The sequence below is a fragment of the Rhynchophorus ferrugineus genome, unplaced genomic scaffold (assembly GCF_030347505.1).
Source record: "Rhynchophorus ferrugineus isolate W39M unplaced genomic scaffold, kcgeb_rfMv2 rfM3, whole genome shotgun sequence".
Lineage (NCBI taxonomy): Eukaryota > Metazoa > Arthropoda > Insecta > Coleoptera > Curculionidae > Rhynchophorus > Rhynchophorus ferrugineus.
The window spans coordinates 21812404-21836974 of record NW_027472582.1 but is presented as its reverse complement, the minus strand read 5'-3'; the positions used below and the strand labels follow the sequence as shown (position 1 = coordinate 21836974).

At 29.7% G+C, this 24571-nt stretch overlaps 4 protein-coding genes across 14 annotated transcripts in view; 3 read left to right on the top strand and 1 right to left on the bottom strand.

The window, feature by feature from the left end:
• The window catches only part of LOC143192771 (uncharacterized), a 96620-nt gene extending 79386 nt beyond the window's left edge, over positions 1–17234 (top strand). For 2 of the 9 annotated variants that reach the window (XM_076398427.1, XM_076398425.1), the window contains 5 exons: positions 4877–5079; positions 9290–9565; positions 13268–13455; positions 15414–15525; positions 15946–17234. In XM_076398427.1, coding sequence (XP_076254542.1) covers positions 4877–5079; positions 9290–9565; positions 13268–13455; positions 15414–15525; positions 15946–15971 — 805 coding nt within the window. In that variant the 3' untranslated portion in view covers positions 15972–17234. Of the gene's footprint in view, positions 1–4858; positions 5080–9289; positions 9566–13267; positions 13466–15413; positions 15526–15945 lie in introns of all 9 variants that reach the window. The other 7 variants (XM_076398422.1, XM_076398421.1, XM_076398426.1 and 4 more) reach the window with 6 other exon arrangements.
• Positions 17235–19808: 2574 nt separating this feature from the next.
• Positions 19809–22927, top strand: LOC143192773 (ribosome biogenesis protein NOP53). Of its 2 annotated transcripts, none has more exons than XM_076398435.1 (5): positions 19809–19894; positions 21397–21934; positions 21986–22163; positions 22227–22700; positions 22753–22927. In XM_076398435.1, exons 2-5 carry the CDS (start codon positions 21406–21408, stop codon positions 22898–22900), a joined length of 1329 nt encoding a protein of 442 aa, XP_076254550.1. In that variant the 5' UTR covers positions 19809–19894; positions 21397–21405; the 3' UTR covers positions 22901–22927. The 2 variants fall into 2 exon arrangements, with proteins under 2 accessions (XP_076254550.1, XP_076254549.1); XM_076398434.1 differs by having other exon boundaries at positions 19872–19943.
• On the bottom strand, positions 20918–23664 carry LOC143192781 (alpha-ketoglutarate-dependent dioxygenase alkB homolog 7, mitochondrial). 2 transcript variants are annotated; one of them, XM_076398448.1, is made up of 5 exons: positions 23409–23655; positions 23178–23359; positions 23051–23119; positions 22946–22986; positions 21117–21284 (listed from the first exon to the last, which is right to left on the bottom strand). In XM_076398448.1, exons 1-5 carry the CDS (start codon positions 23509–23511, stop codon positions 21257–21259), a joined length of 423 nt encoding a protein of 140 aa, XP_076254563.1. In that variant the 5' UTR covers positions 23512–23655; the 3' UTR covers positions 21117–21256. The 2 variants fall into 2 exon arrangements, with proteins under 2 accessions (XP_076254562.1, XP_076254563.1); XM_076398447.1 differs by having other exon boundaries at positions 20918–21284; positions 22946–23119; positions 23409–23664.
• Positions 23659–24550, top strand: LOC143192780 (ATP synthase subunit C lysine N-methyltransferase). Its single transcript, XM_076398446.1, has 4 exons — positions 23659–23863; positions 23924–24103; positions 24156–24337; positions 24392–24550. The coding sequence occupies exons 1-4, from the start codon at positions 23746–23748 to the stop codon at positions 24536–24538; spliced, it is 627 nt and encodes a 208-aa protein (XP_076254561.1). The 5' UTR covers positions 23659–23745; the 3' UTR covers positions 24539–24550.
• Positions 24551–24571: the final 21 nt, after the last annotated feature.

Genomic DNA, 24571 nt, shown 5'->3' with positions numbered 1-24571 from the left:
TAATTAATATGTGGAAATATTATTCATAATGAATAATAATATAAAATATAACGTTAAAAAAATACGCTGCGATTCAATAAAACGTAAAGTCGAAAGTCTACAGGAATTTCACGTGTGTGACTAGCTTTACTATTCGTCTAGCCGTCTACACTATGCACCAGACCTAGACATTAGTGATAGAATTATTAGAATAAGAAAGTAACAAGAGCTAGTTGAGCAAGCCTAACCCTACATGGAAACGACAACTGCGCATATCTGCGAGTCTGCTAGTTGTAAAAATGCACATGTCTGCAAAAATGTTGTAAAATATTGTTTAATGCAATTAAATCAGGCACGTACTCGGCGAAAGTCTCGAAAGTAATATTAAGAAAATTGCGGTACGCTCTTAACTTATTTGGCTAGAATTAATTTCGTTTTCAATTTAGATTGATACGTTTTCAGCAGTAAAAGTTAACAAATGACAGTTTTTGCATAGGCGTCAAATACGTTAAAATATCCATATAACGTGTGCTTATTGACGTTTTATTTTTATTTAGATGTTTTATTCAATTTAACATCAATAACAAGTTAATAAAAAATTAAGACCGCAATAAACATAGATAAAAATCTAATTAATATTAAACAATTAAATTTTAAAAAAATAACGAGCCGTTTTAAGAATTACTATTAATAAAAGATCAATAAAAGATATAAGAACATCTTAAAATAGGTTATAATTATCATAGATAATAGCTTAATCCATACTAAATTACAAAATTATTAAAAAGAAATAAGCTATTATCGTAACCACAAATTGCCACTAATAACAGTAAATAAAAAATGACACAATACAAAAAATAATACGAAATCAATAGGATGTTCACAAAAATCGTAAAGTTGTTTCTATTAGCATATATGATTCGTGGTAAAATAACAAATAATTTATTAATATTTTGAATATATTTAAAATAGACTGAACTTGTTGAAAGCTCTTTTTGCTACCGTCTACTTTGTTATGTGATATATTCAAGAAATATTAAAAAATAGACGTCAGTTGGTAGTTGGATATGTATAAAATTTAAGCACAATAACTGTTATGTATAAAAATAAATATAATTCGCTGATTCACCATGTTTTTTAGTAGACTGGCCAAAAAAAAAAGTGGACTTTAGACGTGTTTTACGTGTTTAATGGTTTGAATTAATTATGATTAATTTATAAGATTTATGTTGCCATATCTAATATTATCTAAAAAAATTATGAAATGCAATTAACATATTCCGATGATGTTGATGTCGATGTCCTAAGTAGGTCTGAATTGACTTCTAAGACTATACGCTACTGTGACGCTATTAACTTAATGGTACAAACTTGCAATTTTAGAATCTCTACCGTGTTTTCTTTGAATACATTATTTTTATTGGGTTAAATTTTTCTATTTGAAAGTGCCTATAATGTAGAAAATCACTTAGGGGGTAGCTAAAGAATTTAAAGGCCATTGAAACTTTATAGATTCTTTCAGGATCACGATTTTCTGTTGTTGATGTGATATTTCTAAAGTACTTGAATTACTGCTTCTTCTTCGTACATCAAAACATCTTGTAATTGATCACTGGTTATTAATTATTAATATTAGTACCTTATTCATAAACATCTTTTGATATTGTTATGTCTATGATTAGATAATGTTACAAACTATGCGTAATGAAGTTTAATGTTTACATTCCATGTTAATTGATATATATTTAATTAACATAGCAGATCAGACGCAATATGAAGAAACTTTTTTTAAACGTATCATTACTAAAAGTGACAAGGACATAAGAGTCCATTAAGTAAGTATTGAGTATTGAATAAGTATCTCTCATTTTTTGCTAGAACTTGGGATATTAGGAAAGAATTATAAAGCAGATAACTATTTTACTGCAGAATTAAAGTATTAAGAGTTGGTAATTAAAGGAAGAACTTTATTTTGGAAGCGTTTGATATCTAGTTGGTTGAAATATTTAATCAGTTGAAAGTTTTAGTGCACCCTATATTTGCATTGCTTTTTGTCTATAGTGAGTTTTCCTGTAAAACTCGTAAAGTTCAACTAGAAGCATAATACTACAACCATAACACAGAAACTTCATACAAAATTGAAAGTTTATCTGTAAAAATACAGTTTATTAAACTTTTTTTAAATATACCTTACGTTAGATATGTTCAGTACAGTCTCAATTTATAAAATTAATGTATTACTATTGTTCTTTTATAGTTGCAGCAATATACAAGCAGGATGAGTGATATTATAATTGTAGTCGTGTCATGTATAATTTGAGCAATTAACATGTATATTTCTAAACAATAAGAGAACATAACCATCATTACTTATCTTATTACGATTGTGTAATATAACACTATAATATTTAAATAAAAATAAGTCATTTAAATTAAATTATTTTATGTATATAATCATTGATGGTTTCTAGAATGCTGGACGTGTAGATATTGTGAAACTTATATCAAAAGAGATTTTTATAAAATTAATTTGTTACTACTGTTCTGTTGTAATTGCAGAAATATAAAAGCACGATGAATGATATATAATTGTAATCATGTCATATATAATTTGACCGATTAATATGTCTATTTCTAGACAATAAGAAAGCATAACAATCAGTCTTTATCTTATTACTATTGTATGAAATAACACTATAATATTTCAGTAAAAAATAAGTCATTTAAATTATAGTCTTTTATTTATTTGGTCATTTATGGTTTTCTTTTTTCTATTTCTTTCTATTTTCTATTTATCTTTCTAGGTTTCTATTTCTAGAGTTTTTTGAATTACATCTTACCTAAGATATACTTAGTACAATATTAGTTAGTAAAATTAATTTGTTCTGTTGTACCTGCATTAATATACCAGCATGGCGAGTATGGGATTAATACATCAGTATGTATTTGTCAAAATAAAATTAAATTACACTATTTAAGCTACATTAAAATTAAACACCTATATAGTCTATCCAATGTTGGTGTGCTGCAGTCATTGCAATCTTTTCCACACCACCCATGAGGTGGAGTTCTAGGCGCATTTTTTATGTATTGGTATCCCCCTGGAGACCTAATCTACCTAATTAACAATTATATTTCCAAGTAAGGTATTTTACCCTCATTAGAAAGCATATTTGCCTTTTTACCTTTAGTTCTTGTTTCTTTCGATGATGTGTTTCCTTGTCAAGTCATTTTGATATCACTGTATTTTTTATTTCTTCTGCTACTATTTGTGCACACGATTCTTAATAAAATTAATCTATTAATTATCCGTAATCCATTTGCCATATCTGCAAAAAAGTACGTATTTTTCTTTCCCTACATATTTCAACCAAATTAAACAAAAAACAAAATTAAAAATTTTAGTTGTCTTTGGTAAATGGTAAAATGGTATTTTTTTAAAAGCAATGCCTGGAAGTTCCTTTGGACCTGTTCGATACTTTTCAGACTAATAGTTTCCTCTGAAATAATTGTATTAAATTATATTTATAATGAAAAATCTACTCACTGTTTTTATACATTTCACATATTTGATCTCTAATAGGGCTAACATAAAGCTGATCTTGATTCGTCACCCGCTTCGTATGGGGACGATGTCTTTTCGATGTGTCCATATTAATATTCAGTGTAGCTGCAACAGGCTAAAAATATTTTCAATAAAAACCGCAGTAAATTAATATTTAACAGTAAAATTGCTTACCATTCTAACGAATTTTATAGCAATTTTATAGCTCCAAAATCTAGTTCATGTTCGACGTAACTGATAGAGAAGCAATCTGTTCTGCCTGACTCATCAGAGTAACTCAGTAAGCAACAACAGTAATCAGAGTAATAATAAGCAGTGATTTGAAATTTATCAAAAGAATCAAAGCGTTAAGTTATAGTTTATAACCTCTTATGGGTATCGCTTTGAAGAATTTTGGATACCTTTGACAACTGGACGACTTTAACAGGCTGGTTCGTTTACATGTTCGAACGTATCAGACAGCATTATATCTCTTTTTAACTAGAATAAAATGAGAAGGAAAATATTGTTTGATTCTAAAACACATTTACAAATTGCGGCAGGCAATACTTTATACATATTGATGGCATATGTTCACAGTAACTTTGGAATCGATTCTTCTTCAAATACGCTGAATCTGATATCAGCATCTAGGCATAGGTAAAAAATTACTTTGTTAGCATTTGGAATTAACTTCTACCGGGAAATAGTCATTTGAAATTGACATAAATAAATGTTGCCGCATTTCTCGAGTATTTTACTCGGTTTAACTATTGCTTAACTAACTAAACTAATTGCTAAACTTAACTATTGCGTAAATATTGAAACTTAAATATTGCAGAAAAATAGCACTTTCAACTTGCAATTAGCACTTGTAACTATCCGAAAATCTTAATCATTAGGGAATAGAATCTCCATCTCAGCAAATAATCGTCATCTGTAAGCTTTTCCATAACAAAGGTTTTGTTTTATGTGATACATTTGACGTACTTAAGTCATAGTTAATCTATTTACGGAATTCGTAATAATGAAACTACTTTATTATAACCTATATCATAGTTATATCAATATGAATAATAAATGAGTAAATGAATAAATACACAGATATTACATAAAATCCCTTACTACGACTCTGTATCAATTGAAAAACTATATTCCGTATTCCCTTGGCCACTAGATCTACAGTTAAAATATGGTTATATCGTTTACGGATGTGGGAAAACTCCTCACCCATAAAAATAATGCTTTCGAGTTCGCACTAAATTCCAAATAAATTGCTATAATTTAATTCCCATGCCCATAAATATATTCAAGTCGTCTGGTAAATGAACGCAGTTTTTTGGTTGATTTTAGATTGCGCAAGGAAAACTGGGTTGAATATCTGAAAACGCATATTTTGAATCACATCGGCAGAAGCAACTCCACGTTCACTAAGCCCCCGGAGGACCCGCCACTGACCGACTTTAACGTTACCGATATCTTACCGAAAATCTTGAACACCACGATGTTCGATGACGATCAAATCACTGAAAAAATCAGAAGCTTTTACCCGTCATGTAAGTATAACATTTTGTGAAATAAAATCAATGATTATAAGCTAAACATAATACAAAATTTAAACATTTTAAATAACACTACGACGATCGTAACACATGGGCTGAGAAATTCCTGGCGTAACAAAGAAAACGCGTTTTTTATTTGTTCAAAATTGGTTTTATTGAAGAACGTAATCTCCATAATTACAGGGCCGCTCGAATATTTCAATACCACTTTTGTAGAAAGATTTATATTTTGCCTCAAAATAGGCTTGTCAGCAGTTGCTGTCCACTCAGATGATGATGGTTTTGATTCCGAATCGACGTCATGCATTCATATTTCATCCATTGTCACATATCGACAGAAAAATGCCGTTTATTACGTTTAAACATGGCCAAACATTACTAGGAATCATCAACACGTTTTTGTTTTTGATCAACACTGCGCAAACGCGGCACCCACTTTGAACAGAGCTTTCTCATAGTTAAATGCTCATGCAATATAAAACCAACTCATTCTTTTGATAACTTTACGATATTAGCTAACTCGCGAAACTTCAGTTTTCGACTACTCAAAGCGAATTTGTTAATTTTTTTTATGTTTTCTGGTGTTACCCCTCATTTAGATGTCCACTCCGTTCTGCACCGTCGGTGTCTCTACGATCACGTTTGCAGCCAGCAAACCAACGTTTCATTGTTATTTCGGATGGAGCGGAGTTCTTAATACTTTTCAAGCATTGCTTCGCTTTAACGGTATTTTTTACTATAAAGAAGCAATGTAAAATTAAAACACTAAATTGTGTTTGATGTATTGCTTCAAAAATTACAAAAGTAATGTCACTCTTAGCACAATAACTCACAAACTTATGAGTAAAATATCATAAAATGTTAACAGCTTTTAATGCAATAAAACAAGAGTTATATATGTGTTAGACCCGGTACTTTTCAGCTCGTGTGTTACTTTATTCTTATGAAAATACTACAGAAAAAAATGGTATAATAACTGATTATGGAAGCTTATGAATTATGATTATGAATGGTATGGTAACAAAGTAACTGATTACAGACGCAATCTGTCCTGTCTGAATTCGAAATTTTCAATCAGAGTAATAATAAGCAGCGATTTGAAATTTATCAAAACAAGCAAAGCATTAAAATAACGTTTGCCGTTTTATAACCTCTTATCACTAATGTTTTGAAGAATTTTACAAACGTTTGGCAGGCTAGTTCTGTTACACGTTCGAACTTATCAGACAGCATTGTGTCTCTTTTAACTAGAATAAAATAAGAAGGAAAATATTGTCCAATTCTAAAAAGAAATTACAAATTGCAGCAGGCAATATATTAAAAATCTTGATAATATATGTACAAAAGTTCTTTGGATAGACTATATATTAATATATAGAGAAATAGAGAGATATATAGAAATCTATAGAGAAATTAACGGAATAAAATTTTTGAATTATCTAAATTATTAGGTACTTGTATTCTGATAATTTTTTTAACCGTAAAATGGCATTTTCCTTCATCTTCTACAATGTGTTTCCACCTTTCTGATAACATAGCGATGCAGTGTCGAAATAACTATGTTGGTTTGGCTAAAATCCATATTTGAACATCCGCAGCAATTTTGAAACTGTGTACCAACGAATCTATATTGCATCGACCTGAACAATTGGCATTCAGAAGGCCCTAGGTCTGGTGAGTATGCTAGATGCTGTAAAACTTTCAATTTGTGCAACAACAGTGTGTCCTTCACAACTTTTGCAACATGTTGTCGGCCGTTGTCATTCAGAAGGTAACTTTACGTCTGTTACTAGCTATTACTGGCTTTTTATACAACACGAATTTACTTAACCTAAAATTAGGTTAGATTGTTTAACCTTTCCGGAACCGTGCTACAAAAATTACGTTTCAGACCGTGTAGGGTAACTATATAACACTTCGATAACTTATGTAAATTACGTATGACTTTTTACAAAGTTATAAAATAAAACTCTAATAATTTGAACAGTTTGTTTATTGTTAAAAATATTTTCATATTGATATTAAATTATAGTTTTCGCTTAAATCACTATTTTTACAGTCAGGACATAAACATGTTTTAGTTTCGTCTTGGTAGGCATTGCAAATGGTTTTTTTTACATGTACGGCACGATATTTTGGTCTTTCTATCACAAAAACTGCATCTTCGATTAGCATAATGTTGAATCTTTCTAGCAGGATTTTCTTGAATCGCGACATTGCTGTTCGCAAGAAATAAATCTATTGCAGTTTTTTTGTTTCCCGTTTAGAACTTTTGGTAGCGCAAGTTCTTGTGTCAAGTTTTGTAAAAAAAAATTAATTAGGAAAATTTTTATTATATATGATATAGGCATGTAGTATTATCATAACAAATGAATATTCTCTATGTCTCGTCATTCGAAGGTACCTTACATAATTAAATTCCGTTTTTCGTCGCAAATTGCAACTAAATTCAATAAAAATAAGCTTAGTAATATATTTTCCAGAATTAACTGGAAGGAAAAAAAATCAAAAAAACATTTGGAAAGTCATTAAAATGAAACCATATCTGGGGTACCTAAAATACCCCGCTAGATCACAGAAAGGTTAATAATTCAGTTTACATTGATGGCTTTGCATTTTCACAATTGATATCGCTGATCAAAATACACGCAATCACCTAAAATACTTATTTTTAACATTTACATTTATGTAGTTGAGTCGATTTCACTTTATATAATTTTATGTGCTGATCCCAGTTGGTGAAATTCTCATAGTTGTAGATGGCTCGTGGCCAATAGGATACTATATTATCTACAAATCTTACCTCAGCTACAAACTCTTTCCATAGGACAACATATGCAGAATGAAAAAGAATGTCGAAAAGCAGTGATTATCTATCACAAATCCTGTGGAAATTAAAACATTCTTTATCACATTTAACCCTGAAACATCAGTCTTCAGACTTCTTCGTTACTATTGTGTGCTACATTCTGTCAAATGCTATGGTTTCTGTTTTGTAACATGTATTTCTAAATTAATATTTTGTGTGTAGAGTTCGGAATGATATTTTCGATTCAAAAATGATATGTGAGATACATAAAGAAAGTAACAAATAAAATATATTGATATTTATAATACAAAATTATTAGTATATTACAAAATAAATCAATTATTGTGAAAGAACCGCAATTTTCAGTGTTCAGTATTGATTTTTATTCAAACTATTAACAACCGTTTTTCTGGCGGAATATGATTATTATGTGGGAATTATTATTACCTTTTGGTGCTACAAACTTATCGACCCAATTTTAAGTAACTTAAGTCATTTAATAAAACGTTATGCTCAAGCAGGCGATACGTTTTCTCACGAAATACAAATCTTTCCTCAGAAAAATATGATAAATTATGAAAATTATATTACAAAAAATCAATCATGAAATAAATAATAAACAGAAAAATCAATTTTCTATCAATACGCCGGCTGGGATGAATAGGTTAGAATAGGTTAGACATACAAAATCATATGGCAAAATATTCTACTAAAAATATTATTTTTTCTTTCAATACCTAACTGAAACACATCAATTACAATTTATATTTATTTCCCATGATCATTTCTTTGGATTTGAACTTAACAAGAACTTATTCTGAATCTTCGATCGCCTATGTCCTCATATGTCTCTTCAGATTAGTATTAGTGTTATAAAAGTTTTTTTGACAATATTCACAAAGAGATAACTAATCAATTACTTCACACTATTTCTAATTTAAATATGAACAGTATAAAAATAAATAAACTATCAACAACAAAACACTTAACCTTACAAGACGAGCATCAAGTTTAAACCCAAAATGACCACTGTAGTTCGTTGGATTCTACCCATCGATTGTTTGTAACTTCGGCAACGTTGCAAAATTAAGCGGAAATTACTACGAAGTTTAGCCACTACTATACCTCTACCATTCTACCATGTCCATTGTCTTCGACATTAAATTAACTACTATTAAACATTTGAAACTTACCATGACTTCTCTCACTTAAACCAGCTTTGCCAATATATGTTATTGTTGTAATCGTTAATTTTTCAAGACCCTATTGAAAAAGAGCCCAATTTAACGAAAACGTGTTTTAGGTAAAATAATTTTAACATAATTTACGTTATTTTCTAAACGCTTTTTGATAACAAACATCTTTTATACCAAAACAATGTACTTATTATTACAGGCGAAATACCACAGAATCAACAGGATCAACAGGACTCTTGGAAGGATGAGGACGTCATGAACCTGTACTTTAACTTCGACTACCATTCGGACAACAAAAACATCAACATAGCCACTGCGACACTAAGACTATACCGGCTTCCCCAGAATGGAACCAACTTCACCGCGAAAAAAGACGACTGCGACAACCTGGACAGCGTAGAAGAAGATAAGTTATTACGCGTATCCGTGTACTGGTACACCAAATACCAGAAGAAACGCCGAGGTAAACGAGATGGTAATTTATTTTTCAATATTTTCTTTCGTGAAAATGTTAGTAGAGTAGGAAATTAATGAATGATTGTTTTTTTTTGTAATCAAATCTGTTTTGGCTTAGGTTAATTTTTGAATATTTCCATTCCTCATTTCCTTAAAGTTGATGATTCTGATCGCCACTTTTGATTGACCTTTGTTCAAGACTCTTTTAATTAAACAGCTAACTTTATGTTTTTTAATCCTTTAGTGAACCTTAGTATATTCAAATTTTTAATATTTTTATAATTTTTATCTAGATTAAGCAAGACAAAAGTAATTTCATGCTTTGTTCCAATTACATGTACTAAGTGGTACATTTCTAACTTCCGAATTTTCTAAATTCCCTAGATTCCCCAGTTCCCACTCTGGGCTTGTTGAAACAACAGATATTCACTAAAACAAATACAGAATAGTATATTTTTATTTATTACATTATTTATTACTAGTGGTTGCCGACTGACGTACTATTTGTCTCCGCAATAACTTAAATCTGCGTATAGTAATCTAATAATAATATTTGTGTATTAACACTGCTGTTTTTCTCTTAAAGATACGCTAGACTAGACAAGATCAAATGGTTTGATTCTATTGAGTCTGTGCCCTGTTCAGGTGTTATCTAAGAGTTGCATTACTTCGATATTAACATGAGAATGAAATATGTTCTCATGTTTCCTTCAAATTCCCTCGATTTCCTGAGTGACAGTCGGTATCTGAAGTTCTCGGTGTAAGTAATCGGTGCTGTACGAGTAGTATTTGGATGCACCTACAATATTTTTCGCGAAACATCCCCACAATAAAATTTCGTATGTCTATATAGGTTGCAATACTTGCTTGTATAATTGCAATTTATTATGTACTAATAATTGTGAATTTATTTCAATTAATCTATACATTTTCCTATATTTTAACTCCAGTTCTTTCCTTTCCTTTTTACATGTTCCTTCCAGCACACTTTTGCATCAAGAGTAATTCCGAGATACTTAGCGTTGTTGCTATAAGGAGAATGATAGTATTATTTATTGTTATTGGTGCGTGTGCGGTATAATTATAAAAACTGCACATACACAGACTTACCGTCATGTGGCTTCTTCGCTATTATCTTCAGCAGGCAATGGAATCAGCAAATGTAGACATCGTGATATTTGCCACTTGTAGTATATCTCATGTGTAGAGTGGATAAAGAATTGGCCCCAGTACACTTTCTTTTGGTACACTGCTTCTGTTATTGTAATGTAAGCTTCATGTTGTTTGACTATAAACATTCTGGCTGTAATGTAGCTTTTCCATAGTTCAATGTGCTATTTCGGTAACATTTTATTGTTATTCATTGCTTATGAAAAAGGCCGTCATGTCATACCTTATGTATGTATACCTTATGTGACTTATGCTAGATCTAAGAATATAGCTAAACATATCTTTTTGTCTTCATAGACATTTTCAATTACATATATTATTCTATGCGCCTGGTCTATTGTGAAATATTTATTCATAAACCCAAACTTGTATGTCGGATTAGGTTTTTCTCTCTATAATCGGTTTTATCCTTTTTTACGGGAGTTTTTCAAATACCTTAGATATTGCCGGTAGAAGGGATATAGATCTATAGGCTTTTATTTCACTTGGTGAGTTTCCCGGTTTTAGATTTCCAGATTAAACGTGCTAAAACGTCTGGGACATGTTTTAGTCAAAATACTGGCTCAAGTTTGGGAGTTTTATAATTCCGTTTGGTGGTAGTTTTTGCAGAAATTGTTCTGTTATTAAATCGTAGCCTGGTAATTTCTTTGGATGAGTTCCAACTTTGATAACTTTTGTTACTTGATTTGAAGGTTAGCAAATGCTTCCGCTTTTTGTTGATTGCTACGTACCCAAGTCCACGTAGGTCACTTATAGGTGACAATACAGCATATACAGAAACGACAAAGAAAGAAATAAAAACTGTGAAGAAACTTATAGAGAATCTGCGATACCCTGTAATGAGATGTTAAACCATTAATAAAAAACTTGTTGTACTACTAAGTGGTGTAGATATATTATATTTGGTGTATGTTGCGTCAGACGAAGTTTTTCATCTATTCTCTCGTTGATACATTCATTCCAGATTGCCTTAGATTGTTCTCTAGTACTTCTCATTTCCGGCCTTGCTTCCCAGACTCTTTTAATGTGTTTTGTTTCTTCCATACACAGTAAGTCCATACATTTTGAAAAAAAGAATGCCTTGATCTTTTACGGCTGTTTTCAGATGAATTAGTTTCAAGGGACATGCCACTCTTGAAACACACAAGTTAGATGGTCGAGTTTTCTATTTTCGATTTTTTTGTGGAGCAACCACGCATTCTGTACTGCAAGGTCAAGAACGTGAACACAGATTGGAAAAGAATATTTTTTACTTCTGACCAAAGTCCGGTAAAGGCTGATATTTTGGTCGCTACGATCAACTCCGCCCATGTGTATATTATAATTTTTTATTAGCAGTGGTTGCTCAACATTTATCCTTTTTTTCTACACGTGAGTATCTGAATACGATATGAAGCGGCTGAATTCACGCAGAATCGGAAATCACGTTCACAATACTGTTGTCCAAGTGGTTCTTATTATGGATCGCTTATTTATCGATCGAATATCCCAATAGCATTTTTCGATTTTTTGAAAATTTTATTAGAAGGCAACGAAGAGTACGAAGAATTTAAAATATAGGTACCTACTATAGTTTTGTATTTTATAAGTAACTAAGCCTATAGTCTATTCCAAGTTCTTTTGTGCGTACGTTATCCGTGCCGCAATTTGTGAATTCGTTTTAGAATCAGACATTTTCCTTCTCATTTTATTCTAGTTAAAAAGAGACACAATGCTGTCTGATTAGTTCGAACACGTACACGAATGTGCCTGTCAAAGTCGTCCGATTACAAAATTCTTGAAAGCAATAGTGATAAGGTTATAACTCTAACCTATAAAATATTGTAACTGCAGTTTTTAGATGTATTATAATGTTAAAATAAATTATATTTGATATTTTCGTTTGATTATTTTATTTAAATTAGAATTTTGTTGTATGTCCAAGACAAACTAAACTAAAACTCAGAGCTGATGCGGCTACATTGCGACGTTTTGATGTCCCAAATTTAGATGATGTATTATGTACAAAATAACTTTGAACAGGCTACGTAAGTAAATATTAGTGCCCAATAGAAAACGTCAGAAAATAAATGTATGTGCTATACTTATTAAAAACCTAACTTCAATATGTTTAACCCTATCAAATACCCTACAATACATTGTTAAATAATAAAGTTTAAAAAAATTATCCTAAACGCTTTAAGTCAATTGGATGCGTCATTTTTGCGATTACCACAAAAAGAAAGCAATTTTTTCAAAACAATTCACATCAAGTCTAGTTTGCAAAGAATGCAAGTACTAATCAGCTGTTTTTAGAACTAGTATCAAGTGACACCTACTAGCAGTCAGTAGTTCTCTATATCGAATATAGAAATATGTAAACGAACAGTAGGCATATCTGGGTTAATGTAACTGTAATATAAACAAAAAGAAAAAAACACACCTAATACTATATAACAACAATAATAGGTTAATACAGCGATAGTATATAGAGCAAAAACTGTCATAATAATGCTACATTAACTTTTTGCTATTAAAGCAAAGACAATTAACAATCTGTATATTGTTATAGTGAAGAAACGCCTCTCCGACAGTAAAGTTATCTTCGAGAATGCTCATTGGGTCGAACTAAGCGTCAAACCAGCGACCAAAGCGTGGAACAAAGCTGGAGCCAGAAATCTAGGCTTAGGTATTCAGGTCGAGGATCAAGAAGGGAAGACGTTGAAAGCCGATCGATACTTCAAAGGAGCTTCTTGCACGGTCGGAGTTTGTGAGTGTGCTTATTAACAAACTAATATATCGTATAAAAGGTTTGTGCAAATCAATTAAAGAATACGAAAATAAATATATAATATAATTTATAATATATAATTCGATCTTCGATCTAGTACCAAATTCTCTAAAATATCAGTGACAATAATTAGATGTTATAAACCGGCAAACAATGTAATTTTAAGTTGATGCGGCAACATTGCAATGAACTGACGTCATAAACAACTCATAAATGACGTGTATGATCCTTTTTTTAATTTAATAAGGATATTTTATAACCTTCCATCAAATTTAACGAACATCTAATGAAAACTATAAGAGCACAAGGGCACAAGAATCTGAATTTGCCACGTTGTCAGTTGCAAATTATACGTATATTTCAATAATATAATATAAATAGATTAATTTATTTTGAATTATCAAATTAAGTTATAATGTCCCTTAAATCTCAAGTAAAATTTTTTTGTAGAAATATGAATTACCGTTTAATTTAGAAGAGGGAATATTTTCACCGAAATAGGAACCTGCAATCTTAATAAATAAGGATTTAGTTGTTATTTCAATATAATCTTTCCCCAACTCAAAATCATCAAGCGGGCCAAACTTCATTATTTCTTGTTCAATCTTAACGTTGTGCAACGACTATATGATCAATAAACTGTGATGTTAACGACGAATAGTCACATAAAGGACATTTTATCTGAACTTTTAATTTTGCAGGGTCAATTATACCTAAAATATAATGAATTTGGTATTATATTGAATCCAATTTGTAAAATGGAATACATACGGTCATTGATGGTATAAATGGCTTTTTCACAATATTTAAAAATCAATGATTTATCTATCCATTACTGCCAACTATGTATAATCAAAATATGAACGGTACAAGAACCAATAAACTATACTTACAAAAACTTACAAAACAATATAATACTTTTAAACTACTAATAAAATCACATAATATATAAATATATTAAATTAATACATAAATATTAAGATAAAATATATAAATATAGAAATATGTAAATGTATTAAAGATAAAATATATAAATATAATAAAATATCCGAGATCAGATATGAACAATTAACTGCTACTGCTGTTGAGAGCCAGCGTCAGGGTCTAAATAAAAATGGCTGCCGCAATTTGTTGGATTCTACCTCTCGATTGCTTGCAAATGACAACGTTGGAAAATTAGGCGGAAACTGCCGAAGCTTGGCGAATATCGACGGGGATCGCCCAAAATTAGCCATTACTGTGAAAACTAGATATATTAAAAAAGAACTTCAAATATTACAATTTTTTCATTCGAATAAGATTAATGACACTCGATAAATATTAACCGTTGAGTAAACTTTTCTGTATTTATGTTACTAATAACACTGTGAGGTTATGTTACTTTTGCACAAAACTTTTATACAAGCATTGAAAAAAATATCAAAATGAAATACTTATTAAAGTATTATATTGTAAAATTGTCTTAAACTCGGAGTTACCAAATGGTTTTTTTTTTCATTATCGGCAATTAAATCCACATTTTATTCTACGAAACTTTTTTTCAATGCACCATGGATATGTACTTTTATACTAAAAGGCTTTTCATACAATTTCTGGCAAAAAGCATGGTCGTACATGCTTGATGACTGTTGCATGATAAGCATGCATTTTAAAATATTTAAATAATTCTATTGTATAAAGGAAAATATAATATATGCCAAAATAATAAGTACGAAATAATCAGTTAACAGTATATTGAAAAAAAATTAGTAAAAAGAGAAAGTACAAATATCAGTAACATAATTATATGTTTTTTTATATAATTTTTATGTATGCTATATTCACTATTCCATAATAATGTATCTATCTAGAACTAAACTGAAATCGTTTAATATTCTCAATGAAAATCAATTGATTTTTCAACTGATTGGTCGTTTCTGATTTACAGCAACCCCCAAACCAATCCCTACGATCGTACGTGACGCCTCCCATCTCCAAACAAACGAACGTGTCAGAATTCATAGCTTACCTACAAGAAATTCAACACCAGCCATATATAGGTAATTACCGAATAATTTCTGCAATTAGCAATATCAAGTTTTGCTTACTAAGATTTGACCTAATATTTTTTCAATTATAGGCTTGTTTATTCATATTAATAGAAAAACTAGTAGAAAATTTCTAAAATAAATGAGCACAGAGCTAAAAGTGCCAAAACGCATCCTAAGGATCTTAAAATGACTTAAAACTGTAAAAAATTAATACCTCAAAAACTACAAACACTTTATGAACTCTCACAAATATGTTTTTCATAATGTTTCCCCAAAATAACTTTTGAATATCGCTCTTGAATTTTTCGTAAAAATAACAAAACAAAAATTATATTTAAGAAACTACTAAAGCAACACTTGTATGTTGTATCGGTCATATATTATTTAGATAATAATATTGAAGTAAATTATAATTGTTTTACTTTTTAGTGACGTACAACTGCTCCCCACAGTAGACATCTGCTATCTAGAATTTCCTGACAACGTCGATTTATCTGGATACAGCAGTTCCCGAATCAACGCATGTAATCTACGAAAAATCTATGAAGAAAATCAACGCTTGGTGGAACGTGAACGTGTTGAACGTTTGGCAACGTTGCCTAACTCCAGACACATTCGTCATCGGCAACATCGACAGACAATGAAAACCGCCAATAAGAATCTTGGAAACGATAATGGCATGTCGGAACTTGAAAGCAGCATAAGAAGTAGTTTAACTAATAAACAAATAGTGTTCACAAGAGAGGAGATAGAAAACTTTCAACGCAACAGGGGATTAAATCGATAAATAATTTAATAATTAAAATCATGATTCTGGATGCAAGTGGAGCAATTAGTAAATAATTTTAAAACCGCATATCTTACTTAATACTAGATAAAAAAAATACAATTAAATCAAGTTTCAACATTCACAATTACATATCAACGTTGCCATTAGACTGAGTTCTTAGACTGAGTTAAATACATTTCTGAAGAAAACCATCTGCATGCATCCAATGAAGTATTTTAAATTTCTATTAGACAATTAAAGACTGTATTAGAAATAGATATAACGTAGGAATTATAAATGTTTAATATCATATCTTTATTGTTCCCCTTATTGAAATTAATATAAGATGTTGAATATTGTTTGATGACAAAAGATGTTTAAAACTTGTAAAAATTATGTTTGTTCTGTTAAGTTATTGTTGGAAGCTTCGAATATCATTATGTAGGGAAATTGCTGTGCTAGCTATCAATGTACCATAAAAGCACGTTCTTTGTTTTGTATATACTTCTAGCTTTACTGATAAGTATTAAAATAGTGGGAATTGCACTTTTAGACATAAAAACTGTATTAAATTAGAATTAGACGCTTTTAGTATTGTAGACGCTCAATAAAAAGGTATTAAAAATTGGCATGTGACCGATATACTTTTCATAGGATTATGTGTTCGTGAATGATGCACCAAAAATAAAATTAGCACAAAAACATATTAGTGTCTAATTTTTATATTTTTTATTAATTATTTATATTCTACCCATATTAGTTCCTAAACGACACAATTCAATGTACTTATAAACGCTAGATATTAAATGCTTCATTATTGTGCAATAACAGTAGATTATTTTTCTTTAGGTTTTTATTATTATAGTTGGAATATGAAAATTCTAGTTTTTTACAACTTGTAAAAAGTGTATTATACCTATGTATAATCTTAATAAAAACTTTAAAACGTTTTGTCATTTATATCCGTTATGTCAAAACAAACCTTCATACTGACTACAGAAACTTATCATCTGATCCCTCTATTGGAAACACAATTTGTACTATATAGTTATCCATGAAAAAAAAAGTATACTAGATAAACTTATATATAGTATAGATATAGAATATAATTAACTCGTTATGCCCATTCCGATAACTGCATCTGGTTATGTTTTCTAATATGCAGACTACAGGGAAATGAACAAGATAAATAAGCCGTTCAATAAAACAGTGAACTCACGTCATCTAAATCTATGACGTCAATGTTACCGCATCAACTTTGGGTTTTAGTTCATTTTGGCTTTGACATGTAACAAAATTATAATCCAAATAAAATAATAAAATAAAAACAGTATAGTCAAATATAATTCATTTTAACACTATAATACATCTAATGCATTTATATATTATCTCGTTTTTGTTCGAGGTAACTAATTAGAGACGAAATTTATTTCTGACTTTGATTAGCTAATGACTTCGGAATGTTCAATCAGAGTAACAACAAGTAATTGAAATGTATCAAACAAACAAGCAAATTAATAATATTAACAAGCTAAGCGCCAAAGCAACGTTTGCTTGTTTATAACCTGTAAATATTATAACTAAGGTTTTGAAGGATTTTGCAGACATTTGACAACTAGGCGAACAGTAATGCATCTCTTTATAATTGGAAGAAAATAAGAGGAAAAATATTTTCTGATTTTAAAACGAATTTACAAATTGTGATAGGCAATACATTCGACATCGTGATGACGTAAGTTCATGGATATATTGAATAGACTATAGTATAGGATCTATGGTTGATATCGTTTGTTTTGCGCACGCACATTACGATATGGTTACATCTTCTTATAATTCACTTAAGTTTCTAACTTCTTAACTTATTTATCTTGGGTTAAGATTTCACTTGCTAGTTAATTTATTACGAAAGTATTAATCCTAGTAAGTATCTATTACTGTATTATATATTACTAGCATTAAATTAATTGACAAACCTAACTAAAATTATAAATAAAAATTATTATTTATCCTAGATCTGATAATATCAACAAATTTACCACGATGGGGAAATTTTCAAAACTCGCATAATGGCAGGGAACATAAAATGTAATATCACAAAAAAAATTACACTGTTTGATAGGATATGTTAAATTCGCATATTGGGACTGTTGCAGACAATATTTTATATATTTTGAGTATGCAAAATACATAGATGCTACTAAATAAAAAATAAAGTTACAAGAGAAGAATCCACAGAGACAACGTACATTTAAAGCATATTGGTGGTATAAAAAAGCAAGTATAATTATATCTAGGAATGTGAATGTTACTTCGACATTGAAATATACCATATTGGACATAAGCTTTATTTTGTTCCTTCCGTTTTCATTAATATTTGCAATAGTTCAGTTAAAAGCTTTTATTTATATTATTTTAAGTCATTTAATGAAGAAGAAATCTATATTACTGTTAAGGTATAAATTTGGAAAATATAATAAAAATCTATTGACAAATAGAAGTTTGATATTAAGTTCAGTTACGTTTCCAACTTTTAATTCCTTTAATTACAAAAATTAATTAATTAATTCCTAAAATATTCATAAATGTATTTGCAATGTGATTTTTTCAAAGAAAAACCTTGTGATGAGTGCAGAGTTGAACGAAGCGAACGTTCGGGTATGGAACGTAAATATGGCGGTAACATAGTAAACAAAGTTATGTTAAGAAAGAAAATACGAATAATATTTAAATTCAACTCCTTAAAGTTTATCGTGAGAATATAACATAAAACTCTTATGTTTATACTCTTATATATCCGCTATGTAAAGAATAACATAGGTAAGTGACCCTTTTCTCTAAAGCTACTGTGTTTAATGAGTTTTACTTTATATTTTAGGGCGAAGATATGGTAGTTTTTTTTAGAAAGCAGCTAAGAAGCGATTGTTGAGTATAGTGCATTTAATGGGTGGTTATTTTTACATGTTGATGTATTCGTCACATTTTAAAATGTTTGAATTGTTCTATGAATTAAATAAAATTTATTATTATTATTATTAAACATATTTTCTGTCACCAATTGTGAAATACTTTTTCCGTATTATTTCACAAATTTTGTACTAAGGAGAGTATTAATAAATGTAATTCCCTTCAATGAAACATAAGAAAAACAACTCATAATTTTGACACGCTTTTTTTGTAATTACTATTGCATTTGCAAAATAGAAATCAAAGTTAAATGTTATTTTAGATTCCTGCAAGTGAAATATAAATATTTTAATTTTTTGTGTTTTTAATGAGGTTTTTATATAATTATATGTATTATTATTAATCATTAATAGATATAAAACACATATCGGCCATTCAAAGACATCTTTATAGTAATAATTAAATTACAAGGGAGAAAACAGTTACAAACAAACATTTATTGGCGAGATCCCCGACTCCTGGAACTGCGTTTTGTTCGTCGTCAAGCGCTGAAAGTCATTGTGGAGAATATTGGAACTAAGCAAAGTGCATGCGCACTACGACTTTGAACCAATTTTGAAACCTGTTCATCACGAAATTTCGCCGAATTCAGTTCTGCTCCTGGGCATTTTCAATATTCCCACAAAATTCGCCCCGAATGTTCAGGTCTGTACTCACCATTAGCTACATTTATTTCTCAACCAAATACGATCATGTAAGCAATAAAAATGTCAAACATAACCAAACTAAATTGAAATATTATTAATTTTATTTAAGTATTCATCTTGTTCACTTCTCAATAGTATGTTTGAAAATCCAGTTCAGATTTTAAAAATAAGTTTAAGTCTATACAACAAATCCGATCATCTCTGTATTTTACATATGGACTAACTCCTATAAAATATGATAATGTAGCTCTTCAAATTCGATTTTTACTACAAAATAATGCTTTATCATAATCCACAAATTTCACAATGTTTTAAATGATATAATAATAAATATTGAACGGCATTCAATACAGCAACTGTTGACATTAAATGCGGCGTCATAACATTATTCCTTTATTTTAGAAACCACCAAACAAAAACACAAACAAAAACAATCAGCCAAATATGACATGTGAAAAATCACATCTCAATTGATTATATTTTAATGATGAAAAATATAAATTAAATTAAATACATTATCTATATAAATTTTGCCTTCGCGGTCGTACACGGGATAAAACACCAGTTGGATTTTTCATTTGATTAACGGTTTCGGAACGCATAGACAAATAAACAAACAAACATAAAATTATATACTAGACTAGATTAGATCAATTACTCAAGTTAAGAGCAATATATATTGTTGTAATACAATATTAAGTTTGTCAACTTGAATATGCAGTGGTCCGACGTCGAAATGGCCCTCCAGAAGCAGGCGACAATCGCGATGCTAAATCCTGAGCATAGGTGTTTTTAATTTATTTATAATAAATATTTTTGCAAAGAACTATAAGATACATTATAAAACGCCAGCAACCAGGCTGGGTAAGACCGGATTATGAGATAATAATTCGCTAGTTTGAACTGGCTGTTCGATACCCATTACCGTACTTTAGAGCATACGTTAAGTAGATAAGCCCCAATTTGTGAAAAAAAAATAGTCCAAAAAATAGTTAGGAAAAAATAAATTAATAACAAAATATTCCAAAAATATCTTTATTATTTTTATATGATGATTTTGTACCATAAAATAATAACTAATTTATCTGGAACACACTTTTTTAAATGTTTATTTAAAAATATATAATATTCTATTTTTCATTTCTGTTTGGTTCATTTCGACAAATGACACTTATTCTTCTATCTTTTAAAACTTGTTTTCCTTTAAAAATACTGTTTTCATTGCTTAAAATTTCATGTGTATAATCGTATCTAGCCGTGCCTTTCATAACATACAAAGATTTCCGCTTTAAATATATGTCTACACTTAACCCTTTATTTTTTTCATTTACTAATCTCATTATGCTGTCAGTTAGTAGACTTAAGCCGGCAATAGTGTCGCCACAGAACTGAAATTTATAATATATTAGTATTGTGTCAATACTATGCTAGTACTAACGCTAAAGAAGCAATGACATAGAGCATACCTTAACCTCATTATTTACATGTTTCGTACTCCAGAAGCAAAGTATGGCAGTCACGGGAGTAAAAAGGAAACGAGTTTCCAAAAAAACGAAACAATCATGGAGAAAATATACCAAAATTAATGATATCGAAGATTTTCTAGATGAACAACGCGATGAAGAACGTCTTGGTGCGCCACTTGAAGTGCTTTCAAATGAAGAATTATTTGTTGTCGATAGTACGCCACAAACTAGTTTACTTTCGTCTAAAGAAAAACGAAAGCTAAGAGCAACAAGGCCTTTGAAATGTTTTGCGGCTCTGCAACCACATACGAAAGTGCCCGATCCCATCAAGAAACGCAACCGAGTGAAGACATCTGAAGAAAGAAAAAGCTCTTTTGTTAAACCAAATGAAAATCTCAAATTGAAGAAAATGACAGCTTTAGCTGAGCGCCGTTTAGATGAAATCAAAAGAGAACAAAAGCAAACCCGTGGAGAATATACTAAAGATATATGGAATTCAAATAATGTACATCCAATACAAAAAGATCCATGGGCTAATACTACTACTAAGATACATAATTTAAGAAACACAGGTAATCAGTTAATTTGTATATACAAATCAAAATTAATGTAATTATTTATAGGCATTTCCATTAAAAATGTTACTAATGATTTAAAATTAAAAAAAAGTATTTTACCAGCAATTGACATACCTCATCCTGGAATGTCTTATAATCCTTCATTTAAAGATCATCAAGAATTACTGCAAATTGTTGCCAAAGAGGAAATGAAAACAATCAAGGAAGAAAAGCATTTACAAAGGTATGCATATATTAGCATCTAAATATGTAATTATCTTTTTAAACTATTACAAAATTATTATAGAGTTACAAGAGACATGTTTCGTAAAATTACACAAGATAAAAAAGAAGATGAATGGCTTATTGAAATGTCTCAAGAATTAGACAACAAAATATCAACTGAAACATCAGATACAGAAGATTTGGATAAAATCAGCATTAATCCACCGGCCAAAAATAAAAAGAAAACTTTAAAGCAACGTAGAAAGCAAAAAGAACAATTAGAATTAGAAAAACAAAGAAAACTTGTAAAGCTGGAAAAGAAAAAAGTTGGTGATATTCAGAGACTAAAAGGTATTAAAATGAACATTGAAAAAGTGGAAAATAAGCAACAAAAATTAAGAGAATTGAGAAAAATTAAAGCTGAAAAAAAGAAAAAAGAACCAAAAGTTTTGAGTGCAATGAAAATTGATGATCCTGGTTTAGATTTTCAATTGGGTGAAAATATCAGTGGGAACTTAAGAGGTTTACAAAAAGAAGGCAATTTATTAAGTGACAGGTTAGTTAAAAGAGCTTAACATATTTTTTATTAACTCTTAACTTTATTTCAGATTTATAAGTATGCAAAAACGAAACATACTACAAGCATCAAGAAGAGCCCATAAAAAGAAAGCAAAGGTTAAGAAATATACAAAGTCAGGTCATAAAGAAAATTGGGAAGCAACTGTGGCTAGAAAAAATAAACTTACACAGAAATAATAATAAATTTTGTATAGACTGCAAAAATATGTTTGTTTTACTCACTCTTGTGGCATCAACATGAGGCTTAATCCATCCATTTTTATCTAAATCAAGAATATGTACAAACTTTAATGGTGCAACATTTGATGGGAAAGCAACACTCTTTACCCTGTTAAGAATTTTTGTATTTTCTTCATTCCACTTTAGACGTTCTGTCTCTCTATAACCGTGTATTGCCTTAAACATAAATTATATATAAAAAGGTGAATTAGAATAGTTACATGTCTCATCTCACATCGTCCCAGTGATCGAATTCATAGCGTAATTTTTTCATATATGGATCCAATTCATCCATAAGGCTTTTCTCTTCATCTTCATTGAGAAAATCATTTTGAATAGTCATAGTATTAAGAATATTTTCAATATCAAAATTACTAAAAGTGTTACTAAAGGAAAAATAGGGTGGTATTGATGTTACTAAAAATATATGATTTATAACGTACTCCTTTGAAAAGCGGATACCTACCAGTTTCTGGTGAAAAATTGGATATATTAAGTTTATTCCATAAACAAATATGTTTATTACTAACAGAAGAATATAATTTTTTAAAGGTTAGAAAGCTATTCATATTGCTTGAACTTTCTACTATTCTAGTAAGACACTTTTAAACGGAAAATACTTCCATTCAAAAATATTAAAATATAATTAAATATGTGCTAACTATAATCAGAAAGAGAAACTTATGAAAAGAAATTACTATATGACTATAATCAGCTGTTCGGTCTGTCAAATTAATTTATAATGCTATTATATTAGAAAATATAGAGAATAATCTCTATGTTTTGTATATTATATAATTAGTATGAGTGGTGTGAATTATTTAAATACAAATATAAATAATATTTTAAATGATGATACGACAAATAAAGAAAAATCAATCAGTATTTCTAATACGGGAAAAGTATTAGTTGGAATTACAGGTTATTTATAGAATTGTCTTAATAATAGTGTTTATTCTTGTTGTTCCGTGTATATTTTAGGCGGAGTAGCTCTAGGTCTCACAGTTATTTGTTTTCCCTTTGTCAGTCCGGCATTAAGAAAATTTTGTTTGCCCTATATACCAGCAACAAATGAACAGTTATCAAACATTGTAAAAGGCTTAAAAGGACGAAAAGGGTTTTTATTAGATTTAGGATCTGGAGATGGTCGAATAGTTATAGGTTTTATTTCCTGAAATTATATTATAATTTTTCTATATCTGTTGCTTTTTAGAAACAGCTAAACGTGATTTTATAGCTCATGGAGTGGAGTTAAATCCATGGTTAGTTTTATATTCAAGAATAAATGCATATAGAAATGGACTTGGTTCAAAAACAAGATTTGTAAAAAAAGATTTATGGAAATACAATATTTCCAAATACGACAATATAGTTATTTTTGGTGTAGATCAAATGGTAATCTTATATAAACTTTAGTAAATCATATTTTAATTATATTTTTTGATACAGATGAATGATTTAGAAAAAAAAATTATAAAAGAATGCAAACCTAAGTGCAATATTTTGGCATGTAGATTCCCACTACCAAACATGGTACCCTTTAAAACAATAGGGCACGGCATAGATACTGTGTGGGTGTACGAAATAAAAAAGTAATTATAAATTAAATTACCTTTGTTTTTTTTTATA

What these genes read in the sequence shown, in the direction of transcription:
- LOC143192773 (XM_076398434.1), top strand. Translation starts at nt 19,887, where the DNA reads ATGTTCAGGTCTGTACTCACCATTAGCTACATTTATTTCTCAACCAAA. An exon ending in ACATAATTTAAGAAACACAG is followed by an intron (nt 21,935 to 21,985) that starts GTAATCAGTTAA and finishes AATTATTTATAG; the next exon opens with GCATTTCCATTAAAAATGTT. An exon ending in GAAGAAAAGCATTTACAAAG is followed by an intron (nt 22,164 to 22,226) that starts GTATGCATATAT and finishes AAATTATTATAG; the next exon opens with AGTTACAAGAGACATGTTTC.
- LOC143192781 (XM_076398447.1), bottom strand. Translation starts at nt 23,511, where the DNA reads ATGAATAGCTTTCTAACCTTTAAAAAATTATATTCTTCTGTTAGTAAT. An exon ending in AATTCGATCACTGGGACGAT is followed by an intron (nt 23,120 to 23,177) that starts GTGAGATGAGAC and finishes TTTATGTTTAAG; the next exon opens with GCAATACACGGTTATAGAGA. An exon ending in CTCATGTTGATGCCACAAGA is followed by an intron (nt 21,285 to 22,945) that starts GTGAGTAAAACA and finishes TATAAATTTCAG; the next exon opens with TTCTGTGGCGACACTATTGC.
- LOC143192780 (XM_076398446.1), top strand. Translation starts at nt 23,746, where the DNA reads ATGAGTGGTGTGAATTATTTAAATACAAATATAAATAATATTTTAAAT. An exon ending in AGTATTAGTTGGAATTACAG is followed by an intron (nt 23,864 to 23,923) that starts GTTATTTATAGA and finishes TGTATATTTTAG; the next exon opens with GCGGAGTAGCTCTAGGTCTC. An exon ending in AGATGGTCGAATAGTTATAG is followed by an intron (nt 24,104 to 24,155) that starts GTTTTATTTCCT and finishes GTTGCTTTTTAG; the next exon opens with AAACAGCTAAACGTGATTTT.